General features: G+C 40.0%; 1 protein-coding gene across 2 annotated transcripts; it reads left to right on the top strand.

Moving 5' to 3' along the window:
- Positions 1-313: 313 nt before the first annotated feature.
- LOC103067193 (caspase-1-like) lies at positions 314-19,861 on the top strand. 2 transcript variants are annotated; one of them, XM_088152351.1, is made up of 9 exons: positions 314-444; positions 4,125-4,397; positions 5,293-5,414; positions 6,189-6,362; positions 7,467-7,701; positions 8,687-8,839; positions 10,371-10,480; positions 12,582-12,680; positions 17,187-19,861. In XM_088152351.1, exons 1-8 carry the CDS (start codon positions 438-440, stop codon positions 12,672-12,674), a joined length of 1,167 nt encoding a protein of 388 aa, XP_088008477.1. In that variant the 5' UTR covers positions 314-437; the 3' UTR covers positions 12,675-12,680; positions 17,187-19,861. The 2 variants fall into 2 exon arrangements, with proteins under 2 accessions (XP_088008477.1, XP_007440826.1); XM_007440764.3 differs by lacking the exon at positions 17,187-19,861 and adding an exon at positions 12,922-13,647.
- Positions 19,862-19,921: the final 60 nt, after the last annotated feature.

Genomic DNA, 19,921 nt, shown 5'->3' on the forward strand with positions numbered 1-19,921 from the left:
GAAAAAGGGAAACCTCTGCCTCTGTTTGGCACAACTTTTAAACCAATGCAGTTTTGCAACATCCTTCCCTCTTTCTCTATTGCATGAAAATAACCAAAGTGTGTCCCTCTCATACAAAAAGCAAATGAGACCAAATCTATATTATGAAATGTGAGAGCCAGGTGTATCCAGCTATTGAAAGATCAAGAGAAGGCAAATTATTTCCTCTTGAGCCAATTGGCAATTTCCACAAAATGCCTCCGTGGGTGTCTTGTTTCCCGGCCGCTCCCACACAGTTGGGCCAGCCTCTTTCTCCCAATGCAGTTCATGGGAGGGAAAACACTTCAATTAGTGTGATTTCTTTCACTTTCACAGTTGCTCAGAGCTGGAACTGCTGCTAATCTTGTGGCTCTTTTTGCTGTCATCACTGTCACATATCAGCTGAATCTTGAGGTGTCATGGCCGGTAAGATCACAGATGCTTCCCTCCTCCTTTACTCTTGCTTAAAATCTTAAATCCTGAAAGAGGCGGGAGTGGCAGTTGCACTGTTTCCTTTTCGTTCTCTTGCTCTGCATTTTTCAAAAATAGTGTAAGGTTCTCGGCTACCCAGAAAACTTGAAATCAATCAGCAGCCCAAAATAAAAGACTTCAAGCAGGGACTTCTCTAAGCAGCATTTTATTTGGCCAAGCAAAAGTCTGGGTGCCCACACCATGCACCAAGAGAGAGCAGGGTGGCACACCCTTGGAGACAAAAACACAGACTTTTATAGTATTTTTAAAAGGGCAGAACTTAGTACCATTATAATGAAGATGAGTTTTACAGCCAGTCAAAGGAACTTAAACAGAATACATTATTTCCCACCCTTGTTTGCTTACATTAATTTAAAGGAGTTCCCCCTAACTCTTATAACTTGTCAGTCCCTGCAGACCCTTGTTCTGGGTCCTCCTTCCTCTTATCAGGCCTCAGACTTAGCCTCTTCGGGAGGAGTTTTCCCTATTATCTGAGCTAGCTCATCTGTGGTTAGTTGCTTCCTCTTGCAATTTCGCTAAGTGCTGTTAGTATTGAAGCTTGGCTATAGAGAACTCTGTGCATACTCTAAAGCTATGAAGTTAACATTGCCAATTTAAATATTGCCAATTTAGTTTTTGATCCCTTCAATAGCACGCGAGAAAGAAGCTTCCTTTCTCCATCCACCCCATCCGTGTCTTGCAAGATACAAAAAGAACTTTATTCCTAAACTAGATTGCCTCTTGTCTGCCTGCCTTTGTGTAACCAAGTGCGTATGAGGAGGCACGTGCACACGATCTGTCACCTCCATGAGTAGGAGGTGCAACGATCTGTCACCTCCACCTCCCAACGAAAGAAACTCTCCGTGGAACCGATATGGGTTCAAAGAAAAGTTCATTTATTGAGAAGTAGTGTACAGGTCCAAAACATTGCTAAGACTAAGCCCACGCATGCCAAAAAGTTACTTTTACCCATTTCTTAGTGCACCCCCCCCGCCAGCTTTCCCAGTCCTCTTCTCCATCACCCGTTGGTACGACCTTGAGCATTCTTGAGAATCTGATAACAGCCCATCTGCTTCTAACGGCTCCTTCCCAGCATGGCGCCCCCGTCCCCCCCCCCATCTACAATGGCAGAAACGCAGCAAGCAAGCTAGCCAGTTGGCTGATTGTGAGGATTCTGACACACGTGCTCCTTCAGCTATAGATCAGTGTAACTCTCCCCCTACATGCCATTCAGTTTGGTTCACTTCCATGAATCAAGTGGAGTCTTTTTAGAAGAAAGTCCCCTTTCTTTTTAAGGGATGATGTGTCCTCTATAACATCACAATGACTTTGGAGGTTTTCAAGAAAAGATTGGACAACCATTTGTCCAAGATGGTATGAGGACGCCTGCCTTGGGCAGGGAGTTGGACTAGAGACCTCCAAGGTCCCTTCCAACCCTATGATTCTATGACTCTGTGGTAATTGGAAGTCAAGATCTTTTCTACTGTCACTGTATTTGCATACCAGAAAAAGAACCCCCATACTTAAGAGATCTCTCTTCTAAAACAGCCCCTGCCAATATGAACAGATCTGGGATTAATAATTAGGGCCTGCAAGCACCAACTTGCCTAGAAACTCAATCTTTTGGCATTCACCAGGCTCCTGGCTCCACTTGACTTTTTTGTCCTTCTTTTGAATGAATGAATGGATGGATGGATGGATGGATGGATGGATGGATGGATGGATGGATCAATCAATCAATGAACACTAGCATTTTTAAGAATGCTCTGGACCCAATAGATGTTCTTAGAAAATCAAAAAGGGAGGTGAGTGCAGCTCAGTGTTTTGTCTGGAAGTGCACCTGCATGATAGGGACCACCCTGGTGGGCTAGGAAGGGAACTAGGGAGTGACTCACCAGTTTGCCTTGTAGTAAATGGGGATGGTGATTGACCACACAAACTATTACAGCCTTTTTGTGAATGGGCAAACCTTCCTCCTTCATTTTGTTGGTGTCTACAGCAATGTTTCCCCAGCTTACTGGCTGGGGAATTCTGGGAGTTGAAGTCCACACATCTTAAAGTTGCCAAGGTTGAGAAACACTGGTCTACAGTATACTCTCAAAATTTCAAATGTTCCAACCAACCCAAAAGGTTGGGGATTCCTGACAGAGATAATACAGAGCTCATTGGACCAATGATTTGACTCATTATAAAGGAACTTATAGTAGATCCTACCCACTGCTTTTCAGGGAAGAGAGTCATCCCTCTGCAACTGATATTCATTCTCCTCACTATTCTCTTTCACTTGACCCATGGGTCAACATCAGTCAAGTCTGATTGACAACAAAGGGAAGAGATTCCCTCTTATTTTCTCAGGACCCAGCGGCCAACTGCAGAGGCCGCTCGAATTGAGATGGGTCTTACTCTGTACCTCCACTGAATGCATTTAGGTGGTAAGGAGCTGACACCTACATTTCCCTGCTCTCCCCCAAATGAATTTCAGCTTACCTGGTGTGATTTATTTTGATCACTTTGTCCTCAAGGTACAACTTCCATCAAGGTATTTGGCTATGCACGAGGGAAGGAGAAAATGGGGCTCTTTTCACACATTTTACCTGGTTTCTGAAGTAATTCGTTTTGTGTGCTTATACAAGATAGTGAATCATAAGCTAACCAAAATGGACAAGATTTACATGCTAAGCCAAAAAAGCAAACCCAGATTGACATTAGACAAGCTTAGCATGTGGTACAAATCAGCCACTGGTGGTATTTAACTGATTTGTTAAGTGTGTTGTGGGAACAGTATCCTAGCATGTGTGTGTGTGTGTGTGGGGGGGGTTAGATAGAGTCCAGCATCACCTTTTTTCATCTTCTACAGAATCCTATTTTAATTTAATATTTAATTCCACATAAAATCCAGTCACAGGTCACACCTGAATGTCCTCTGGGCAGGAAAGTGGGCTAATCTGAGACAATACAGGTAGTTTCCAGTTTAAGAATGAGTTCTCTTCCCAAGGTCTATCCTTAAGTCAAATGTGTACATAAGCTGGAACAGTATTATTGTATAATACTGTATAAGTAATATTGTGTAATGAACTCAAACAATTGTGTATTTAACTTGAATTTTGCTACAATAGGCTCTGTTCTTCACTATGGGTCATCTGTAAACTGGATGTTCTTAACCTGGGACCACTTGTATATACTGTAGAAGCTTATATTTTAACTTCTTGGTCCTATTTTTATCCAATAAGTTGTATGAGGCTTACTTCCAAGTAACTGTACACATAAGGCAGCCTCCCCCAGTCCGGTGTCTTCCAGGCTTATATTGGTTTGGAATTATAGGAATTGTAATCCCAGTATCTGATTGGAGAGAAGAAAGTATACACAGAAACAAGCAAAAATCTGGTTTACGTGTCACACTGAATCCTAATGTGATTAATCATATATTGTGGTTTGCATGGCACACTAAGTTAACAAACCACATTCTGGCATTTTTGTACACATTTCTACACATACAGTGAGAGTATACTCCCCATATGTAAATGGATAAGGTGGGATTTGAATCCAAGATTCAGCATTGTGAATTATCTCAGTGAAATTGTGATTCTCCAAGTCAATGGGACAACTTTAGAGAAGTGCACTTGTTTTCCTTATAGACAAGAAGTTGATGGAAGTGCGCACACAGTTTGTAGAAAGTATTAACAAGCCTGTCATCAGCCAGCTCCTGGATGATCTGCTCAGTGAGAAGGTCCTGAACGATGAAGAGGTGGACGAAGTGAAGGAGAACGCTAAGAAGCGGAGCCAAGCAAGATTATTGATTGATCATGTACGGAGTAAGGGGCCTGAAGCTAGCCGCTTCTTGATTATCTTCCTCCAGGCCCGTGATGCTTTCTTAGCTGAAAAACTGGGTCTCCAAAACTTTCTGTCAGGTACGCGTGATCTCATCACACATTCTCTAGCTCCCCCGCCCCCCTAATTCAGTTGCTATAGCCCACAAAAGACTTTGTGATGTGCCCCAAACTGCTTGGGCTGGTTAGGTTTGGCCATATTGGTGTATTAAACCATTTTGAAAGGAAACCTTACCATAAGATGGTATTTCCCTGCTTTTTAGGAGCACATTCTTACAAATGCTTCTACATGCTAAGATACAGGTACGTGAAACTTAAGTGCCTTCCTATTTTTAATTAGCTTCATCGTGTCTTCTCTTATAAAAACTCTCCTTTACTTTAGTATGGACTAGGGAGTAGTATGGACTAGAAGCAGGCCTTCTTCTCCTTCTTCCTCAATTGCTCATTTGAAGCGATAGGTCAGAAGGTAGGCCATGGGAACCAGCAAGGTTGGGAGGCTTCAGGCTGGGCATTAAGTTATCATCTAATTTTCTAGTTAGTGTCTGGTAGGGACCTTGTAGGCTTTCTTGGAGACTAGCAACGTGGAGGGAAGGCCAAGGTCTTAACAGCTGTCCTTTGCCAGCAGCCCTGTTCAAGCTGCTTAATTCCCTGTGTATTTTTTAGATCTGCTATGGCAATGGTATGAATAAGCAGGAGGACGAGCTCTCTCCCAGGGCCCAGACTTGCTAACTGCTAACTGATTTTAGACCTTTTAGAGCTAACTTTCCTTTTTTACTTACATCCATGGAAGAAAACAAGTGTCCCTGTGAATGTTGTACTACAATTCCCACTACCCCTCATTACAGGCTATTCTGAAAGGGGCTGCTAGGAGTTGTCGTTTAGCAATCTAAAGGGGCAGATTCTGACCCATGTGATATTTAAGAATTCATTGTGGCAAAAAATTGAATCTGGTGTTCGACTTTCCTCCCATCTCCAGTTTGCCAGTCAACAGAAGGCAATATCTCAAAGGAAGAAGTCCCATCCCTGGAATCCAGAAATGGGATCATGCTTTGTCCTCTGAACTTGTTTCAGAAGATACAGGCTAGTGAAGGCAAAGAGGTACGTTGACAGACCTAGTTAGATCCAGACAAGACTTGAGCCAAAATATTGCAATTTATTACATGTAGTAGCTCCTGCAAAGGTAGCCACAGATGTGAATTGATAAATTAGCTTCATCCTTTTGTAGCAGAAATTATGAATATTTCCTAAATTCTCCTCATCCTAGCTTTTGGAAAGATTACCTTATTTTATTTCTAAAGCAGAAAAATGTGTTGGGAATCCTCTGTTGTTCCATATCTAACATTAAATAAAATGGGCAGCATGAAATTTGCTTCTATTAAATATAATGTAAGCCACTACAATACCTTGGTTAGCTTTCAAAGTAGAACTAGACGATAGACAACTCATGGATTCTGTGGCTCCATAGAATTGCCATGTCCTCTGAATATTTGCTGCTGGTTAAATGACAGAAGGAGAAGTCTTGCCTTCAAATCAGGCTTGTGGGTTTCTTCAAGTATCTAGCCACTCACTATGGGAAACAGGAAGCCAGACTATTTTGGGTCTGCTCTAGGAAGATTATTTTTATGGTTAAGTGGAACAAATCTTCAGATTCAAATCATCTCTGGACACTAAATTCTGAGTAATAGCAAAACTGTTGTGTCTTTCAGCCTTGTTTGCAGTAGAGCCATCAAGGCCATTCAAATGCTGCTGAACTAGTTTCCAGGATCCCTTACCACTTGCTAGGACTGATAAGAACTGGGAGGGCTCTAAACTAGATGGATGCTTGGCATAACTATAGTTCAGGATGAGAATTACTTTTGTTTTCCCATACAGATCTATCCTATCAAGGATCCCAGGACTCGTATGCGCTTGGCCTTGATTATCTGCAATATCAAATTTGATCACTTACCAGATAGAGAAGGGGCTGACGTAGACCTGGAACAGATGAAGCTTCTCTTGGAAGGTCTAGGATACAACGTGGACGTAAAGACCAACTTAAACTCACAGGTAAAAAAGCTGAATCAGATGGAACCATTCTACAGAGTAAAATTCAGTTTGTTACTCAAGGAAAAAAATCTAGTGGCTTTAAATGAAAGCTAAACATTCAAGGAATGGGTATGGAAATTCTAATTTTGCCCTTTAATATGTATATTAACTCCAGCTGCCCACTTTTAGTTAGGTGGCTTCAAAATTGCCATGTTTATTTATTTATTTATTTATTTATTTATTTATTTAGTATTCTATCTTGTTAAACTGCTGTCTATAATATTTAGCATAGGTGCAGGCAATCTAATACTTTGTGGATGCTTTAAATTACAAACCCGGCAAGTCCTTGCTTGTGGCCATGCTGGTTGGAATTGATGGGATCTCAAGTCCAAAGACCTGGAGGTTACCTAGTTGTTTATACCCAATTTAGTATAAGGAAAAATATGCCTGCTCAGTAGCTGAACATCCTCTTCTGTACTATGGGTAGTCCCTGGGTTAAGAAAGCCCAGTTTACAGACGACCCATAGCTAAGAACGGAGCCTATTGTAGCAAAATTTGAGTTAAACACATTAGGATTTGAGTTAAATACACAATGGTTCGAGTTCATTACACAATATTACTTATACAGTATTATACAATAATACTGCTCTGGTTTACATACAATTCGATTTAAGGACAGACCTTGGGAATGGAACTCGTTCTTAAACTCTTAATTTCAAATGCCAGCATATTGTGTCCTTTTCCATCTCTCATTTCTCCAAAAAACAGTTGAGGCTAACTTTCCACTGAGAATATACTACTGCACTGGCCATGATGTTTTCTTTTCTTCTAGAGGGCATGATGAGGTCACCCATGAAGACAGGACTCCCCCATCTCCATATCTGAGATGGTGTTCAAACTTAGCATGAATTGCAGGTTAGCTGCACAGGCCTCCCATTCACAGCTAGAGAGGAAAGGGCGGTGATTGTTTCTGCACTGAATTCTTACTGTGCTTGAATAATATTAAAATATAGTGCCATTGCAGGAAGGCTACCCCTATTCCTTCCCAATTCTAAATGTTGGTCCAGAGTTAGCTAGAAACTACATTTCCACTCCTAATCTACCCTCCTGGTTCATTGCTTTCAGGATATGACCACTTGCTTGGAGAATTTTGCAGCTCGGGAGGAGCACAAAGCTTCAGATGGGATGTTTGTGGTACTCATGTCTCATGGCTTCCAGGGCAGCCTTTGTGGAGTCCATTCAAAAGGCAGACAGTGTGACAGCTTCTCCATCAATACTATCTTCTCCACCTTCAACAACAAGAATTGCCCGGCTTTGAGGGGAAAGCCCAAGGTGGTCATTATCCAAGCATGTCGTGGTGGTAGGTACCTGGCAGTTCAGTCGAGGTCTGGGAGGAGAGAAGACTGACGAGACTTTGGCAGGAGTGTATATTCCCTTGCAGGAACTGTTGGTCTTAACTAGACCAACCAACTTCTAGACCAACATCTGCTCCCATGCTTTTAGCAAATTGATTTGTTGATACAGTGGTACCTCGGGTCATGAACTGAATTCGTTCCACAACTCTGGTCATGACCCGAATTGGTCACGACCCAAATCAAATTTTCCCATAAGGTTCAATATAAATATGGTTAATCTGTTCTGACCCCTACGAATGTGGTCGCCAACCGATTTTGGTCGCCAACCGAATCAAATTTTCCCATAAGGTTCAATGTAAATACAGTTAATCCGTTCTGAACCATATGTATTTTTTTTTAAAACCACAAAAATATGACACAAAATACAGTACAGTACAGTATGAAGAGAGAGAACACTAACCTTGCTTGAGGCGACTTCTGGCGTGGAGGACAGAAAGGCGGGTGGGGAAGTGGTTATTGTTTGGAGGGAGAGTCTCCCTCCCTACAGGAAGCCACGACCACGTGTGTCAGCAGGGAAAATGGCCGCGGATCCTGTTCATCACCCGATGCAGAGTTCGTGAACAGAAGCAAAATTTTGCAAATGATGCTGTTCGTGACCCAAATTGGTCGTGAACAGAAGCATTCGTGACCCGAGGTACCACTGTATTTGCTGCTGATTGTATTTATCTCTACATTATGCATGTCAGACTTCAAGACCTGTGATCTTCAGGTGTGTTGGGATCATGACTTCCCATACATGGCAATACAGTAGTTGGGAAAAACTACCTTAGAGCACCTTATCTTAAACTTGGGAGTTTACCCTATTGAACCCTGTCAGGAACCAAAAGCTATACTATACTTTTATGATGATCATAAAGCCATGTGGGAGCAACCTCTGTTCTATCAGAGGCTTTTTGTGATAATTGTTGATCCCCTGTTTTTTTTCTCCAGAGGAACGAGGATATATATACGTGGAAGACTCAGCTACATCTGCTCCTACCTACGTCAACTCTGTTTCATGGTCTCCTATGCAATTGCAAACTGATGCCATTCAGAAAGTGCATGTGGAAAGTGACTTCATCTGCCTATATTCCACCACCCTCGGTAAGAGGATCTTAAAAGAAAAATGGTGGGCAGGTGTCAAATGCAGGACAGAACGATAAGAATTGCCATCTCTTTTCTATAGCCCTGGTTACAGGCATTTAGCTGACAAAGCTTTTTACTCTGGCCATATTCACAGATAAGAACAAGCCCTAGCAACCTGAATTCATACAATCCTAAGCCAGTTAGGGCATTATGTCAGCCAATGTCAAAACGTCAGTGCAAAAGATCAGGTCAGATCACTCCAGTATGAACTATCTATTCCTTTCCTGTTTGCTTGGGAGAAAAAAAGAGGATATTAGAAAGAGAGAAAAAGAGTCCCATAGGCAGGTGTTCCCGCCCACTTCAGCCTTGCCTACCATGCTGCCCCAACAGACTACCCTCAAGAAATCTAGCCCCTAACAGAAGGACATTGCTCATCCATGCTCTAAACCATAAAAGCAGGTTTGCAAAGCATGTATGAATATCACAATTCTATGCAGTGCTCAACCCCAAGAGCAAGGGGGTGCCACTCTCCAGCACTGTCTGTCAAGAATTGGCAGCTAACCAGTTAAGAAAACCTGATCTGGACCTCTTTTCTCAGTATCAGAAGTTCTCTGGCATGCTTGCTGCAAAAGGGCTAGTCTTTCTATAGAATTTGTAGAGAATTACTTATCCAGAAAAGGTGATTGATACATTGTGGGGATTTGCACAATACATTGAACCACATACTACCTAAACAGACCGGGTCTGCGTAATATGCAAAGCTACAAAAAAACTGATCGAGATCAACACTAACAAAGATGAGTATGTTGTGTGTACCTAACCTGTTTGTATAGTAACTGAACCATAAGTTAACCAACCTCAGAAAATGGATAATCCACTGATATGGTTAAGCATGTTATGTAAACATAGCCAGAAAGTTATAACAGATATCCTTAAGTTTAAATCTAAGCAACAACAAAAATCAATACGGGAACATAGCTTTAAAGGCAGTCGCTGGCTGAGACTGCTAAAATTTGTAATTCAATGATATCTGGAATGACATGGGTTTTGCACCCCTCTTGAATGATTGTGGAAAGGTGCAGATGCATGAGGAGTAAGTTGCATCTCTCCAAATGTCTATTTTTGCACAGGCAAAGAAAAAGAGAGTGGTTTGCCCTTGTCTTCTTCCAGGATGTTTTTTCAACTTCTCAGTCTAGCTTATAGTTCTGCAGTTATACATTTATATCCCGTGCATTTACTAACCAGATCTGACTAATTTGTGGGGATCAGCCAAAATTTGCTAGATGTCGCAACTTGCTATGGTAGAATCCCAGGGACCTCCAGTGATATGATTTCACCAACCTGGGGAGCTGTTGGCATCCATTGGCTATCATGCCAATAGCTCAGGGGTGTATTTAGGCAGGGAAAGTCCAAGTTCTCCTTCCAGCTAAAACCAAAGAGCCTTCAGTTAAAAGGCTGAGAATTCCTCTTGGGAAGCAGGGTAGAGAATGAAGTCTGAAATCTTGAAGAATAGTTGTTGCTTAAATTCAAATCATTGTTGTCTGCTTAGATCATTTATCCTGGAGAAGCCCTACAACTGGATCAGTCTTCATCAACCAGCTAATAGATAATATCAAGAAGCATGCCTGGAATTGCAATTTGGAAGAGGTCTTCCGGAAGGTAGGCCTGCTAAAGTCTTTCTGCACAAGGCTCTTATATTTGGAATAAAGCTTTTTTACTAATGACCCACTTTGGAATGGCATTATTTGGCCCTAAATCATGTATTTTTTGGCTCTTGTTCCTTTTTTGCCTGCCATTAGTGATGAAATATCAGGTTCAAAACCTTATTGCCCAGCACAGAAATTGAAGAACATAGGCAGGTTCTGCAAGCTTTTATTAATCAACAACTTGGTTGTCTAAATATTGAACAGATTTATCATGCAGAATGTATTTGAAGATATCCTTTTTGTGATTATGGTGAGCAAAAAAAGAAAGCAAGACTTGGTGGTGGGCAAAAACTTTTAGTAGGCAAAAAAGGAACAAGAGCTTCTTTTTTTTTGCATAAACCGCTTCTTCCCCCACCTGCTGCCTTCAGATATCTTTGATTTCAACTCCCATAATCCCTAGCCAGCAAGGCATCCAGTTGGAGGAAAGCTAACAAAGAGCTGCTATCATGTCATTGTTTTTGCAGTTGGATCTGATCAAAATTATCCCTAGCATTCTATTTCTGATAATTAAATATTTGAAAATAACCAGACACCAAACATATTGCTGCCCAGCCCAAATTAAAAAAAAAATCCCTTTGAGAATATGATCCAGAGTACTTTAATTCTGTGGGGGTTCTGAACTGCCCTTCTTCAACATTTTGCACCCCTTCTTTATCTACAGTCTCTGGATTGCAACAGTAAACAAACAAACCTGGCTATATAGCTTCTCTGCCTGGTCATGAGGCTGGCAAGCTTAAGAAACAAGAACCACGTGGATTTCTGGAAAGATTTTTATTGGTAGTGGGGTAATGTAACAGAATCATGAAAACCTATCAAAGTAATTCTCCTGTACAACTTCTATCTAGTGTACTTACAATGGAGTTACTTTGAGTCTTTTTCTCATGCTTCCCCCTTCCCTTGGACTCAAGAATCTGTTTTGTAACAGCTCCTATCTTAAGCATCTTGCTGCCTCCTCTGCGTCCAAGGTCTGTTGAGCATTCCATCACACCAGCAGAGTCACTATATTTCACAGGTAGGCAAATAGAACTTGCTGAGTCTTCCTTCTAGCCAAAAATCTACCAGCCAGGCAGTAAAGTAGAAACAAGTCTATCAACAGTCCAAGGTTCAGCATCGTAACAAAAACATTCCATGCAGAAAAGAGTTTAAGAGAAGAGAAAGACAAAAATGGATATTTTGGATCCATGTAATCGCTCCTGATGAACAAGGCAAGCATTTGGACAGCTGATCACTGAAGCCCACAGAGCAAAGACAATATTCCTGGCAGTGAATATATCAAACTGACCAGCTTTACATTCTGCTGAATTGTATTAGCTAAGTTCAGATTGCCATTTACTTGGAAGCAACACCTGGGTAGACTTGTTATTGCTAAAGAGTATTTCTATACCTTTAAGGCCTGTGGTTCTTGACCCACCATCACTGTTACTGTCTTGGACTTAGAGGAAATCAGGAACTGGGGTTGTAGGTAGTCTAGTGGCAAGGGACAATTCTTCCACATGTGCTTGACTGGGTCCTAACTCTTGGTCCCGATCAGTCTCCAAGGCTTCCCCACCTCCTCCTAATCCCCTGAAAATGAATTCTTGGGTGGGGATGGGAGTATGATATACGACTTAAGGACTGAACAAAAACAATACCTTTTAAGACTAACAATTTTATTTTAAGGTATAAACTTTTGGGAATTGCAGCTCACTTCATGAGGAGCATGGAGTCACCTGACTAATGTGGGATTTAAATACATTGGAATGAGGTGTGGGCAAAAGATAGGATGGTTATGCAGATGAAGGTTCCAATGGGGAAAGATTACAAGCACCCATCAGTTAATAACTGTAATGTATTATGCCTTAAGATAAAATTGTTATTCTTAAAAGTTGCTATCAGACTCTTTCTGATTTTGGGCTACCATAGTCTAACCTGATTCTTCTACAATGTCTGGTTAGTAAAGTGTGCATGCGTAAGCTAGTAAAATATATTGTGAGCTACTAACTTTTAGATGGGGCTAGCTGACTTTCTTGGATGTGCTCTAACAAGCTTTTGTTTCTGTACCTTCCATGTTGCAGGTGCTGCAGCACTTTACAAGCAACCCATGTCAGATGCCCTCAAAAGATAGAACCACCTTGACTAAAAAGTTCTACCTCTTCCCAGGACATTGAAGACAGGTAAGTGTTTCTCCTTGCAGCTGTGTCACCAAATTTTGGGATATCTGGGGGCAAAAGAATGAGGGACAGCTAAGCCAGCTGATTTTCCTTGGAGCTTTGGGTGAATCTGAAGCCCTTTTATGACAAATCAGGAAATCCCTTGTTCAAATTTCACCACTACCATGAACTCACTGTGAGGTCTTCAACCTCTCTCCCTCTGTGTAACATGGAGGAAAATGATCCTTTTTTTTTTTTTTAACAGCAGGAGTAGAAAATTCACAAGCCATATGCAGGCTCCCCCATTCCCCAAGTAATGCATTTGAGAAATTTCTGAACATGAGCAGAACAACTTTCTGCTGCATTTTGAAGAAAAAGAAATTTGTCACTGGAAAGATTGTCAAAAATATACAGAGCAACTTCAAATATACTGTGTGTTGGAAATGTGAACAACAAGGAGGACTTTTTATCATCTTTGGTGGACATGTAATAAAGCTAAAAAATTTGGACTCAAATATATATACTAATTTAGAAGATTTTGAAGATTAATATTCAATCAAAACCAGAAACATTTCTTTTGGGGCTGAATGATAAACAGTTGGAAAAATCTCATGGATCTTTGTTTCTATATATGATAACTGCATTGAGACTTTTATATACTCAAAGGTACATATAAAAGTCACTATTACCTACAATGGATGGTAAAGTTGATGGAGCTGGTTGAGATGGCAAAACTGACAGTTTGGATTAGAGAAAAGTCATTGACTAATTTTAATGCTAATTGGAAGCCCCTTTTGGACTTTTTGCAGGAAACAGGAAAAAGGTGAACTTATGATATATGGATTTGATGATTAGTAAAATTAATAGATTGTAGAAAAACTGAATGTTAAGTTGTAATCCTAGAGTAAGAGTTTTATGTACGCGTTACTTATATCTGCTATAAAAGAAATCAGAAGTCATTTTTTTCTTTTTCTTTTTTATTTCTGTTTCTTTCTTTTTCTTTCTTTTTCCACACTTCTGCTTTTCTTTTTCTTTATTCTTTCTTCTATTCTTTTTTCTTGATTATTAGTTCTTGTTAAATTTTAAAAACAGAAAGATAAAAACGAATAAAGTTATTCTAAAAAAATAAAACAAGTATGTGAAATCTTATATCTACTACTGTGGACAAGAAACCCTTAGAAGAAATGGAGTAGCACTCATAGTCAATAAGAGAGTGGGAAAGGCAGTAATGGGGTACAACCTCAAAAACGACAGAATGATCTCAGTGCGAATCCAAGGCAAACCATTCAACATCACAGTAATCCAAGTCTATGCCCCAACCACTGATGCCGAAAAAGCTGAAGTTGACCGGTTCTATGAAGACCTACAACACCTTCTAGAACTAGCACCAAAAAAAGATGTCCTTTTCATCATAGGGGATTGGAATGCTAAAGTAGGAAGTCAGGGAGTAATCGGAATAACAGGCAAGTTTGGCCTTGGAGTACAAAATGAAGCAGGGCAAAGGCTAATAGAGTTCTGTCAAGAGAACAAGCTGGTCATAGCAAACACTCTTTTCCAACAACACAAGAGACAACTCTACACATGGACATCACCAGATGGTCAATACCAAAACCAGATTGATTACTAACAACAAAGCTAGTGGAGATGACAGTATTCCAGCTGAGTTATTTAAAATACTAAAAGATGATGCTGTTAGTGCTGCACTCAATATGTCAGCAAGTTTGGAAAATGCAACAGTGGCCATGGGATTGGAAAAGGTCAGTTTACGTTCCAATTCCAAAGAAGGGCAATGCCAAAGAATGCTCAAACTATCACACAATTGCACTCATTTCACATGCTAGCAAGGTTATGCTCAAAATCCTACAAGCTAGGCTTCAACAGTACGTGAACCGAGAACTACCGGATGTACAAGCTGGGTTTCGAAGAGGCAGAGGAACTAGAGATCAAATTGCCAACATTCGCTGAATCATGAAGAAAGCACGAGAGTTCCAGAAAAACATCTACTTCTGCTTCATTGACTATGCAAAAGCCTTCGATTGTGTGGATCACAACAAACTGTGGCAAATTCTTAAAGAGCTGGGGGTACCAGACCACCTTACCTGTCTCCTGAGAAATCTGTATGCGGGCCAAGAAGCAACAGAACCGGTCACGGAACAACCGATTGGTTCAAAATAGGGAAAGGAGTACGACAAGGCTGTATACTGTCACCCTGCTTATTTAACTTATATGCAGAGTACATCATGAGAAATGCCAGACTGGAAGAATCACAAGCTGGAATTAAGATGGCAGGGAGAAACATCAACAACCTCAGATATGCAGACGATACCACCCTAATGGCAGAAAGTGAAGAAGAACTAAAGAGCCTCTTGATGAGGGTGAAAGAGGAGAGTGAAAAAGCTGGCTTGAAACTCAACATTAAAAAAACTAAGATCATGGCATCTGGACCCATCAATTCCTGGCAAATAGAAGGGGTAGAAATGGAAGCAGTAACAGACTTCATTTATTTGGGCTCCAAGATCACCGCAGACGAAGACTGCAGCCATGAAATTAAGAGACGCTTGCTCCTTGGGAGGAAAGCTATGGCAAACCTAGACAGCATATTAAAAAGCAGAGACATCACCTTGTCGACAAAGATCCGCATACTCAAAGCTATGGTTTTCCCAGTAGTAATGTATGGCTGTGAGAGCTGGACCATAAGGAAGGCTGAGCGCCAAAGAATTGATGCCTTTGAACTGTGATGCTGGAGAAGACTCTTAAGAGTCCCCTGGACAGCTAGGAGGTCAAACCAGTCAATCTTAAAGGAAATCAATCCTGACTGCTCATTGGAAGGATTGATAATGAAGCTCAAGCTCAGATATTTGGTCACCTAATGCGAAGAGAGGACTCTTTGGAAAAGACCCTGATGCTGGGAAAGATTGAAGGCAAAAGGAGAAGAGGACAGCAGAGGATGAGATGGTTAGATAGCATCACTGAAGCAATGAACATGAAACTGAGCAAACTCAGGGAGGCAGTGAAGGACAGGAAGGCCTGGCGCGATATGGCTCATGGGGTCACAAAGAGTCGGACACGATTTAATGACTGAACAACAACAAAAAAATGTGAAATCTTTCCATAAGTTTTGCACATCTTAGGATGATCTCTCAGTCACTCCAAATACCTGCCCCCAAGTTGGTCCTATCCCCTTCTATGATAATACTGATTAATGTACCAGCCACTGTATTTCCCCAACCGCTGGTGGGGAAAAAAACCCCTAACAATGGAAAAAGATTGCCTGCCTCCTCCATACAAGGTTTGAACAATCACACCCAGATACAATACAAAATACAATACAAAATACTTTAATGACCAAATATAAAATATATACAAGGAATTTTTCTTTAGTGACGAACAGCAAGATCAATAGTGCGTTTGGATAGCAACAGAAAAATAATAAACAATAACACTACACAGTAAAATAACAGCAGATTGTGATGGAATGGACTTATGAAGGCCATGCTCAGGGAGATAAGCGTGTTCTTAGCCCCCAACAGGAGCATGGGAAGTTCAAGAGGGTGAGGCTGACGCCTCCCTAAGAAATTCACAGTGTTGTGGCTGGCTGGCTTGGGAACTAGGGTTCAGTCTGGGGAGATTTCTGTCTGGAGGTTATAGCTAATAAATGCAACAGAACTGTATTTGCATTGTCTCTTGGAGTTCTTTGGGCTGAACCTGACACAGATAAAGCGTATAACTCACGTCAGATAATTGCCAGCACTATGCAAATGTCTGTAGCAGTGTTTCTCAACCTTGCCAGGTTTAAGATGTGTGAATTTCAACTCCCAGAATTCCCCAGCCAGCATTTCACCTACATTACTATAAGGCAGGTAATATGCTTGATCAGTAAGATCAATTCCACTGACTCCACTGATAGGAGCCAGCTGTTTAGAATGCTTTGGAATTAGGGCAAAATAGGTATGTTTAGCCTTTTGTATGATTAATGCCTCTATTTTGCACCTACTTGGAGCAAAACAAACAAAAAAGCCCTAGAAAAGTCCAATCATGTACACAAAGCTCTAATTTTACTGTAAAATGTGGGCAGAATGATTTGGAGGCTACATGGTTCATCCTGCTTCAAGAGTAAACTATTAAGGTAATGTATTCTAGTGTGATGAAACTAATGTTAATCCATATCTCCTCTGTCATGTCCATTGTGGTGTACTAACAGGACACTGCATATCATCTATACATACTTAAAATGTTTAATACAGAAAACAACTTTCAATGTAAGGAGTTACCTGTGACATGTAGGAAAGCCTTAAGGACCTGGCTGTTCTTTCAGATGTTTGGCCACAATGTTAAGTGAGCCCAGCTGAATGATTGCGTGACCTCAGGTGTGTTCTTTTGTTATAGTTTGGAAAGGGCGTTATTGTACATGGGCGTAATGTATTGTGAGCCACTCAGAGCTGCGTGAGCAAGATGGGCAGCCATATACTGTAAATTGTTTAAATAAATAAATAGCTGCTGCTCATTTTTTTTCTTCTCTCTTTTTCTCAGATGAAGGAGGAGCTATCGGACCCATAGGCAGACAATTTTCAGATATTTGGAAGAAACATGGATTGACCGCACCTTGGCCTTTCTCCACCTTATTCCCCATTTTCTTTATTGTAATATAGTCCTCATTGTAGGCTTTCATCAACCAACTCCATCACTGCCTAAAGGTCTCCTGCTCCCTCACATACCACACTTTTTTTTCCCTTTTTTGCTCCTTACATCTGGAACAATTTCTGGTAACATTTACACAGAACTCACCTCCCTTGCTATCTCAAATCTGTCCTTGAAACACATATCAGAGCTCTGTTCCCACATATGCTTAACAGAGTCAGCAACAAAACCGGTCAAATCTGCTTACTGGCAGTAAAATCTCACCAACTAAATCAAAAGTCATCCTTAGGAGAATCTTTATGAGTTCATTTGGACTGGAGACCACACACAATTACACTGAACTACCAGTTGGTTTATTTTGGTGACAGAGGTAAAAGTCACGCCTAAAATGTTTGAGGATACAACCCTTTTATATAGATTTATTCAAAATACAATATAATTTTTATCAGTATAGCTAACAATTTGATTGATTGTGCCAGATGTGCATTAATGAGGTCAAGATGGTGAAGTAATAGAGTGGATACAATGGCTTTCTTGAATTAAACAAAGGTGTCTTGGAGGATGTCTGTTGAGATGTTACTTTTCCCCAGGTGTTCTCATATGCCCTGCTTCCCAGTGCCCAGTTCTCATATGCCCTACTACCTGAATCCACATTCCTCTATGTCTAAATAGCTGAGTTAACAATTTATTTTCTTAGGGAAAGTCTATTAGGAAGGGCATAATTTACTGTCTAACCTAATACTGAATTTTCTATTTCATTACTCCTATTTGAAGCTAGAAAAAGCTAGAAAAAGAAAAAGGCTCCAGGTTATGGTGCCTATGTATTTTCATTGAAATTGTTGGAGTTCTACTTGTCTCACTTGAGTATATAAAACCTCAAATTCCTTTCTGGAATTTTATGTGATTTGTGTCTAAATCTTACACAGAGTGAGATTAGTATGTATTTTCCACAGCAAAAATGAATGCTTAAAACGAAATAATGCTTAAAACGAAAATAAGAGTCAAAACCCACTTTAAAAAGGTTCTTCCTCATGCTCCAGTGTCTGGGAAAAGTTATGTTAACCAAGAAAATAATAGCCACTTTAGAAGGTAACAAAAGAGCTTGAGCAAAGCATGGATAAAAGGAGTATGGGAGACTGAAGTTCCTATAGAAGATAGGGACTGCCTCTCCTTCCAAAGAACACCAAAGGAATGACAAACTCCACAAGCATAATGCGAATTTACAGCAGATTGCCTATAGATGTAGACTTTGTATGGATAAGTGTAATGAAATATGGGACTCATTTATACAAAATACAGTAGGTTAAAAAAAATGATAGTCATATCAATGTATTAGAAATATATACATACTAGAATAATATTTTGCATTAGATAAGTGTATATTGAATCATAATTTTTTGTAATTTTAGTGTGTTTTAATAAAAAACACAAAAATAATAATACACTATCAAGAAAAAAAAGTGCTATTACAAAAAAGTGTCAAAAATACAACAAAGAAAATAAAAAACAGCATAGTATATCATAACAGTAAATATTTACAAATCTATATATATTTATCTAGTGCAAATATTATTCAGATGCATATACCAATACATTTTGTTTAACCTACTGTATTTTGTATAAATGAATCCCATATTTCATTACACTTGTCCATACAAAGTCTATGTCTGTAGGCAATCCGCTCATAGGTGGCAAGTGCAATCAGGTCTTCAATCCACGGAATAAATGGGGCCACTACTTTCTCCCAAAACTTAATAAGTATAGGACATTGTAAAAACATATGCTTTAAAGAGGCATTGTCCTTATTACATCCCCAACAAAATGCTATTTTGACAATCCTTTTCTATACAAGCATAGTGGAGTCCAATAAATTCTAAATATTATTTTTTGTTGTATAAGTCATTGTTTAAGGTCCATTGACACTCTTGCTATAGAAGTTAAAACACTCTCCCATTGCCTAGGCAATATAGAAACCTCTAATTCTTTATTCCACTCATGTTGTTAACAAATGTAGCTGTGGATATTGCCATTGGGATATATCTGACAGATGATATTTATCTCTTAACATAGCATATGTTAAAAATTCATCTTCATCATCTATCAATTGGTCCAGAGTCAATATCCCTGCTTCCATCCACCTTTTCCGTATCACCATCTTCTTCCCAATTTTTAATGTTGGGTTTCCCCATAGTGTCAATTTAGCATGGGAAAAAGGATCGAAACTTTTTTTAGAATTGTAATTGTTTATTGCTATAATGACATATTAACATGTTTTTTTTCTTTGTTGTATTTCACTTTTGTTGTTAAAGCACTTTCTACGTGTTTTTTCTTCTTCTTCTCAACAATAGAAAAATAAGTATTAAAAAAAAGCATAATGAGAATTTGTGTAGTTACAGTTTGTCCTCCTGCCAGCTTACAAGCATGGGAATTTACAGCACCCTCACCAGAAGAAACACTTAGCAACAGTCTGTCTCAAATACAGGCTACTCAGAAAATGGTCTCTTTAGAATTTCCTCATATTAGTTCAACTGAAATTTCAGCTGGATGAAGAAGCAGTCGGGAACCAGCTCTCATTGACTCCCATGACAAAGTCCAAATGCAGTTTGACTGCAAAGATCAATCAGAAG

Source organism: Python bivittatus, unplaced genomic scaffold, assembly GCF_059951505.1.
Source record: "Python bivittatus isolate LINGU-HERP-01145 unplaced genomic scaffold, Pbiv_v1 ctg000690_np1212, whole genome shotgun sequence".
Taxonomy (NCBI): Eukaryota; Metazoa; Chordata; class Lepidosauria; order Squamata; family Pythonidae; genus Python; species Python bivittatus.

Coding starts and splice junctions, on each gene's coding strand:
- LOC103067193 (XM_088152351.1), top strand. Junction 6,363..7,466: donor AGACCAACTTAAACTCACAG/GTAAAAAAGCTG, acceptor CATTGCTTTCAG/GATATGACCACTTGCTTGGA. Junction 7,702..8,686: donor TATCCAAGCATGTCGTGGTG/GTAGGTACCTGG, acceptor TTTTTTCTCCAG/AGGAACGAGGATATATATAC.